The 8,414-nt window shown below is 47.0% G+C and overlaps 1 protein-coding gene across 4 annotated transcripts in view; it reads left to right on the top strand.

Moving 5' to 3' along the window:
* The window catches only part of LOC124026218 (CRACD-like protein), a 35,014-nt gene extending 26,600 nt beyond the window's left edge, over window positions 1–8,414 (top strand). For 3 of the 4 annotated variants that reach the window (XM_046339331.1, XM_046339333.1, XM_046339332.1), the window contains exons 5-6: window positions 2,681–2,873; window positions 7,236–8,414. In XM_046339331.1, the coding sequence (XP_046195287.1) occupies window positions 2,681–2,873; window positions 7,236–8,093 (1,051 nt within the window). In that variant the 3' untranslated portion in view covers window positions 8,094–8,414. The remainder of the gene's footprint in view (window positions 1–2,680; window positions 2,874–7,235) is intronic. The other variant, XM_046339334.1, reaches the window with a different exon arrangement.

Below are 8,414 nucleotides of genomic sequence, written 5' to 3'. Positions count from 1 at the left end.
AGCAAGCAGGCAGCAAGCAGGCAGCACACAGCATCACGTCACATTTCTCCTGTAGAGGTAAACATGCCCAGGTCAGAGGCAGAATGTACAGATGAGATCAGTGGAGGTTTGGAACGGACACAGACATGACAACATGCTGAACCTGTTTATTCACTGGCATATATGTCTTCTCCGTTTGCCTCCCAAACGGCACCCTGGACAAAAGTAGTGGCCAATATAGGGAATAGGCCTCTGGTCTATAGTAGTGTACTAGAACCCCGTTCTATTATGTGTTCTGTGTTCTAAACCCTGTTCTATTATCTGTTCTGTGTTCTAAACCCTGTTCTGTTATCTGTTCTGTGTTCTAAACCCTGTTCTGTTATCTGTTCTGTGTTCTAAACTCTGTTCTGTTATCTGTTCTGTGTTCTAAACCCTGTTCTGTTATCTGTTCTGTGTTCTAAACCCTGTTCTGTTATCTGTTCTGTGTTCTAAACTCTGTTCTGTTATCTGTTCTGTGTTCTAAACCCTGTTCTGTTATCTGTTCTGTGTTCTAAACCCTGTTCTGTTATCTGTTCTGTGTTCTAAACTCTGTTCTGTTATCTGTTCTGTGTTCTAAACTCTGTTCTGTTATCTGTTCTGTGTTCTAAACCCTGTTCTATTATGTGTTCTGTGTTCTAAACCCTGTTCTGTGTTCTAAACCCTGTTCTGTTATCTGTTCTGTGTTCTAAACCCTGTTCTGTTATCTGTTCTGTGTTCTAAACCCTGTTCTGTTATCTGTTCTGTGTTCTAAACCCTGTTCTGTTATCTGTTCTGTGTTCTAAACTCTGTTCTGTTATCTGTTCTGTGTTCTAAACCCTGTTCTGTTATCTGTTCTGTGTTCTAAACTCTGTTCTGTTATCTGTTCTGTGTTCTAAACCCTGTTCTGTTATCTGTTCTGTGTTCTAAACTCTGTTCTGTTATCTGTTCTGTGTTCTAAACCCTGTTCTGTTATCTGTTCTGTGTTCTAAACCCTGTTCTATTATGTGTTCTGTGTTCTAAACCCTGTTCTGTGTTCTAAACCCTGTTCTGTTATCCATTCTGTGTTCTAAACCCTGTTCTGTTATCCATTCTGTGTTCTAAACCCTGTTCTGTTATCTGTTCTGTGTTCTAAACTCTGTTCTGTTCTGTGTTCTAAACCCTGTTCTGTTATCTGTTCTGTGTTCTAAACTCTGTTCTGTTATCTGTTCTGTGTTCTAAACTCTGTTCTGTTATCCATTCTGTGTTCTAAACCCTGTTCTGTTATCTGTTCTGTGTTCTAAACTCTGTTCTGTTATCCATTCTGTGTTCTAAACCCTGTTCTGTTATCCATTCTGTGTTCTAAACCCTGTTCTATTATCCATTCTGTGTTCTAAACTCTGTTCTGTTATCCATTCTGTGTTCTAAACTCTGTTCTGTTATCTGTTCTGTGTTCTAAACTCTGTTCTGTTATCCATTCTGTGTTCTAAACCCTGTTCTGTTATCCATTCTGTGTTCTAAACCCTGTTCTATTATCTGTTCTGTGTTCTAAACCCTGTTCTGTTATCTGTTCTGTGTTCTAAACTCTGTTCTGTTATCCATTCTGTGTTCTAAACCCTGTTCTGTTATCCATTCTGTGTTCTAAACTCTGTTCTGTTATCCATTCTGTGTTCTAAACTCTGTTCTGTTCTGTGTTCTAAACTCTGTTCTGTTATCTGTTCTGTGTTCTAAACTCTGTTCTGTTATCCATTCTGTGTTCTAAACTCTGTTCTGTTCTGTGTTCTAAACTCTGTTCTGTTATCTGTTCTGTGTTCTAAACTCTGTTCTGTTATCCATTCTGTGTTCTAAACCCTGTTCTGTTATCCATTCTGTGTTCTAAACCCTGTTCTATTATCCATTCTGTGTTCTAAACTCTGTTCTGTTATCCATTCTGTGTTCTAAACTCTGTTCTGTTCTGTGTTCTAAACTCTGTTCTGTTATCTGTTCTGTGTTCTAAACCCTGTTCTATTATGTGTTCTAAACCCTGTTCTGTTATCTGTTCTGTTATCCATTCTGTGTTCTAAACTCTGTTCTGTTATCCATTCTGTGTTCTAAACCCTGTTCTGTTATCTGTTCTGTGTTCTAAACTCTGTTCTGTTATCCATTCTGTGTTCTAAACTCTGTTCTGTTATTTCATTCTGTGTTCTAAACTCTGTTCTGTTATCTGTTCTGTGTTCTAAACCCTGTTCTATTATGTGTTCTAAACCCTGTTCTGTTATCTGTTCTGTTATCCATTCTGTGTTCTAAACTCTGTTCTGTTATCCATTCTGTGTTCTAAACCCTGTTCTATTATGTGTTCTGTGTTCTAAACCCTGTTCTGTTATCTGTTCTGTGTTCTAAACCCTGTTCTGTTATCCATTCTGTGTTCTAAACTCTGTTCTGTTATCTGTTCTGTGTTCTAAACCCTGTTCTGTTATCCATTCTGTGTTCTAATCTCTGTTCTATTATCTGTTCTGTGTTCTAAACCCTGTTCTGTTATCTGTTCTGTGTTCTAAACCCTGTTCTGTTATCCGTTCTGTGTTCTAAACCCTGTTCTGTAATCTGTTCTGTGTTCTAAACCCTGTTCTATTATGTGTTCTGTGTTCTAAACTCAGTTATTTTCTCTGTTCTGTGTTCTATAGTATTTTCTGTGTTCTAAATCTTGGTATGTTCTGTGTTCTGTTTGTAGTGAGCGCTACGTCAGTGTGATCCTGAAGATGGAAGCGATGCTCCATAGCTGGTTTCCTCAAGTCAGAGCCCGCCCAGACCCAGACCCAGACCCAGACCCAGACCCAGACCCAGGCCCAGGCCCAGACCCAGACCAGCACACTGACAACCAGGAAGAGCACCACACTCCAGCTAAGAGACACACTCCTGCGAAGGTAAAGGTCTTTAACAGTGAGGTTTGATGAAAGACTGTTCCAATATTGACACAAGCATACCACTTAGAATGGTAGAATGCATGTCCAGAACACTGCTACATCGTAGATGAGATACTGGTTCTGTTCCAACACTACCATTCCATTTAGAATGTCCAGAACACTGCTACATCGTAGATGAGATACTGGTTCTGTTCCAACACTACCATTCCATTTAGAATGTCCAGAACACTGCTACATCGTAGATGAGATACTGGTTCTGTTCCAACACTACCATTCCATTTAGAATGTCCAGAACACTGCTACATCGTAGATGAGATACTGGTTCTGTTCCAACACTACCATTCCATTTAGAATGTCCAGAACACTGCTACATCGTAGATGAGATACTGGTTCTGTTCCAACACTACCATTCCATTTAGAATGTCCAGAACACTGCTACATCGTAGATGAGATACTGGTTCTGTTCCAACACTACCATTCCATTTAGAATGTCCAGAACACTGCTACATCGTAGAGGAGATACTGGTTCTGTTCCAACACTACCATTCCATTTAGAATGTCCAGAACACTGCTACATCGTAGATGAGATACTGGTTCTGTTCCAACACTACCATTCCATTTAGAATGTCCAGAACACTGCTACATCGTAGATGAGATACTGGTTCTGTTCCAACACTACCATTCCATTTAGAATGTCCAGAACACTGCTACATCGTAGATGAGATACTGGTTCTGTTCCAACACTACCATTCCATTTAGAATGTCCAGAACACTGCTACATCGTAGATGAGATACTGGTTCTGTTCCAACACTACCATTCCATTTAGAATGTCCAGAACACTGCTACATCGTAGATGAGATACTGGTTCTGTTCCAACACTACCATTCCATTTAGAATGTCCAGAACACTGCTACATCGTAGAGGAGATACTGGTTCTGTTCCAACACTACCATTCCATTTAGAATGTCCAGAACACTGCTACATCGTAGAGGAGATACTGGTTCTGTTCCAACACTACCATTCCATTTAGAATGTCCAGAACACTGCTACATCGTAGAGGAGATACTGGTTCTGTTCCAACACTACCATTCCATTTAGAATGTCCAGAACACTGCTACATCGTAGATGAGATACTGGTTCTGTTCCAACACTACCATTCCATTTAGAATGTCCAGAACACTGCTACATCGTAGATGAGATACTGGTTCTGTTCCAACACTACCATTCCATTTAGAATGTCCAGAACACTGCTACATCGTAGAGGAGATACTGGTTCTGTTCCAACACTACCATTCCATTTAGAATGTCCAGAACACTGCTACATCGAGAGGAGATACTGGTTCTGTTCCAACACTACCATTCCATTTAGAATGTCCAGAACACTGCTACATCGTAGAGGAGATACTGGTTCTGTTCCAACACTACCATTCCATTTAGAATGTCCAGAACACTGCTACATCAGAGGAGATACTGGTTCTGTTCCAGAATGTCCAGAACACTGCTACATCGGAGGAGATACTGGTTCTGTTCCAACACTACCATTCCATTTAGAATGTCCAGAACACTGCTACATCGTAGAGGAGATAGAGGTTCTGTTCCAACACTACCATTCCATTTAGAATGTCCAGAACACTGCTACATCGTAGATGAGATACTGGTTCTGTTCCAACACTACCATTCCATTTAGAATGTCCAGAACACTGCTACATTGTAGATGAGATACTGGTTCTGTTAGAATTCTACTCAGTCAGGATGGCATAATGTCTCTTAAGAAGAAGGGAGGAGGAGAACCAACACTACCATTCCATTTAGAATGTCCAGAACACTGCTACATCGTAGATGAGATACTGGTTCTGTTCCAACACTACCATTCCATTTAGAATGTCCAGAACACTGCTACATCGTAGATGAGATACTGGTTCTGTTCCAACACTACCATTCCATTTTGAATGCATGTCCAGAACACTGCTACATTGTATGTGGTAGCTATGCTAGTAGGAAGATAGGAGAGCAGCCACTTTCAGTGCAGTTTGGAATGCAACCCTATAGGTAGGAGTTGAGGGAGGGAGGGAGGGAGGGAGGGAGGGAGGGAGGGAGGGAGGGAGGGAGGGAGGGAGGGAGGGAGGGAGGGAGGGAGGGAGGAGAGGAGCCCATCATATCCATTATCCTGAGAATAGCAGGAAGTGGACAGAGCAGGTTTTACAATCTATCTCTTCAGGAGAGGAATTATAGAGGTGTCATTTTACATAAGAAAATGGACTGAGAACAACAGAGGAATGTCTTAGAGGACAGGTAGAGGTCTGGAAGAGGAGGAGAGAAGGGAGGAGGAGAGAAGGGAGGAGGAGAGAAGGGAGGAGGAGAGCAGGGAGGAGGAGTAGAGGACAGGTAGAGGTCTGGAAGAGGAGGAGAGAAGGGAGGAGGAGAGCAGGGAGGAGGAGTAGAGGACAGGTAGAGGTCTGGAAGAGGAGGAGAGAAGGGAGGAGGAGAGCAGGGAGGAGGAGAGACAGGTAGAGGTCTGGAAGAGGAGGAGAGAAGGGAGGAGGAGACAGGGAGGAGGAGTAGAGGACAGGTAGAGGTCTGGAGAGGAGGACCTAGGGAGGAGGAGTGTTCAGGACAGGTAGAGGTCTGGAAGAGGAGGAGAGAAGGGAGGAGGAGGAGAGAGGACAGGTAGAGGTCTGGAAGAGGAGGAGAGAAGGTAGGAGGAGAGCAGGGAGGAGGAGTAGGGAGGACAGGTAGAGGTCTGGAAGAGGAGGAGAGAAGGGAGGAGGAGTGGGAGGAGGGGAGGACTTCCAGGTAGAGGTCTGGAAGAGGAGGAGGAGGGAGGAAGAGCAGGGAGGAGGAGTACAGGGAGGTCTGGAAGAGAGGAGAGAGGGAGGAGGAGAGCAGGGAGGAGGAGTAGAGGACAGGTATCCAGGTCTGGAAGAGGAGGAGGGGGAGGAGGAGAGCAGGGAGGAGGAGTAGAGGACAGGTAGAGGTCTGGAAGAGGAGGAGAGAAGGGAGGAGGAGAGCAGGGAGGAGGAGTAGAGGACAGGTAGAGGATCTGGAGAGGAGGAGAGAAGGGAGGAGGAGAGTTCACCCAGGAACGTAGAGGACAAAACTAGAGGAAGATTGTGGAGGAGAGGAAGGGAGGAGAGACCAGGGAGGAGGAGAGAAGGAGGAGGGGGAGGAGGGTAGAGGAAAGGTAGGGAGGAGAGAAGGGAGGAGGAGAGCAGGGAGGAGAGAGAGGGAGGAGGAGAGAAGGGAGGAGGGAGTAGAGGACAGGTAGAGGTCTGGAAGAGGGAACAGAGGGAGGAGGAGAGCAGGGAGGAGGAGATCAGGGAGGAGGAGAAACTGGGAGGAGGAGACTGAGGGAGGAGGAGAGCAGGGAGGAGGAGAGAACCTCAGGAGGAGAAGAAATCGGCTTGTCACCAAAAGCACTCCAAGACAGATGCACAAGTCGAGGACAGGTGGGGGCTGGAAGAGGCCTGAGAACTGGGAGGAGGAGCCCTCAAGGAGGAGGCAGGGAGGGAGGAGTGAGGAGGACAGGTAGGGTCCAGGAGGAGGAGAGAAGGGAGGAGGAGACCTAGGGAGGAGGAGTTGGGAGGGAAGGCCATAAAGAGGGAGGAGGAGGCCACCAGGAGGAGAGCCTGGGAGGAGGAGTATCATCCAGAAGGAGGAGAGCAGGGAGGAGGAAAGCAGGGAGGAGGAGAGACTGAGAGGACAGCTTCTAAGAAGGAGACTGAAATAGCCAGGAGGAGAGCAGGGAGGAGTGGCTGCTGCCAGGAGTAGAGGACAGGAGAGGTCTGGAGAGGAGGAGAATAAGGGAGGAGGAAATGGGAGGAAATATATCAGGGAGGAGGAGTTTAAGGACAATGACCTCTGGAAGGGAGGAGACTTAGGAGGAGAGCCTACATTATTCAGGAGTAGAGGACATATGTATATACTGGACTCTAGGAACATCGAGGATCCTTAGTAACACATGTAGAGGTCACTAGCCACTTTAACTATGCCAGGAGGTTTACTTTGTCTACAGGGACTCATCTCATATGTATATACTGGAGGAGGAGAGCTGGGAGGAGGATCACTCATTCAGTATCCTTATGTAGGAGGAGATCCCCTTACACTGTGTATAAGACAGTAGTTTTGGAAGGAGAGTTAGAGGAGCTTGTTGGGATCACTGCATTGTCGGAACTAGAAGCACAAGCAGGAGAGACACTCGCATTAACATCTGTAGGACCAGGAGGAAAATAAAATTTGATTCTACTCAGTCAGGATGGCATAATGTCTCTTAAGGAAGAAGGATATTCTACTATTCACAGTCAGTTCTTCATGGTGAACAAAGGGATTACAAACCGAACCTATTCCGTTCTGACTCTCCACAGCAGTACCAGACCCCAGCCCAGCCACCACCTCCAGCCTCTCCTCCCGTCGTCTCCCCCTCAGAGGGTGACCAGACCCCAGCCCAGCCACCACCTCCAGCCTCTCCTCCCGTCGTCTCCCCCTCAGAGGGTGACCACCACCCAGCCCAGCCACCACCTCCAGCCTCTCCTCCCGTCGTCTCCCCCTCAGAGGGTGACCACCACCCAGCCCTGAGAGCCTCCGGCGGACCCCTGCCCAGCTCCTTCCTCTACTCCTCTACCACTCATCTCAAACGTCTCCACACCGCCCCCATCTGCTCCTCCAACACAGAGACAGAGACAGCCCAGCAAGAGCCACCGGGCCTGGTCAGACCCTCCATCGCCTGCTCCCTGGGATCCAACCGTCCAGCCGACGACCAGGAACAGACCCAAGACGACGCGGTCTCCTCCAGCACTGACCCCCAGGGGAGCACTGTGGACCCCCACCTCCAGACTCACCCTTACAGAGTCAGACCCCGAGCCCACCGACGAGGGCCTCCGTCGGGGAAGATCAGCTCGCCCTGCCTGGAGAGGCTGCTCCAGTCCAAGGAGAGCGTCATCTCACCCAGAAACATGGGAGGTCAGAGTCCGGGAGGTGGTGGGGAGAGCGTCATCTCACCCAGAAACATGGGAGGTCAGAGTCCGGGAGGTGGTGGGGAGAGCGTCATCTCACCCAGAAACATGGGAGGTCAGAGTCCGGGAGGTGGTGGGGAGAGCGTCATCTCACCCAGAAACATGGGAGGTCAGAATCCGGGAGGTGGTGGGGAGAGCGTCATCTCACCCAGAAACATGGGAGGTCAGAGTCGGGAGGTGGTGGGGAGAGCAGCCGTTTGTAACAGCTAGACTCAGACATGGTCCATGGAGGAGATAAGGACTGATCTGGGCACAGAGTTGACCCGGCAGAGACAGAGCTGTATCTTTCCACAACAGGCTCTCCAATACAGCAGGGGGCAAAGGACGCTGTCTGAGCAGGACGCTGTCTCTTTAAGAGCTGTGTGTCATGTGATCCATCATGTGATCTAACTACGGTTTGTTTATCTGCAGTAAGACACTGAGACATGGAGGAGACATATTATAGACCTGCAGTAAGACACTGAGACATGGAGGAGACATATTATAGACCTGCAGTAAGACACTGAGACATGGAGGAGACATATTATAGAC

This window comes from Oncorhynchus gorbuscha, unplaced genomic scaffold (genome assembly GCF_021184085.1).
Source record: "Oncorhynchus gorbuscha isolate QuinsamMale2020 ecotype Even-year unplaced genomic scaffold, OgorEven_v1.0 Un_scaffold_2649, whole genome shotgun sequence".
NCBI lineage: Eukaryota > Metazoa > Chordata > Actinopteri > Salmoniformes > Salmonidae > Oncorhynchus > Oncorhynchus gorbuscha.
Note: the sequence above shows the minus strand (reverse complement) of the source record. Positions and strands in the feature narration are given on the sequence as shown.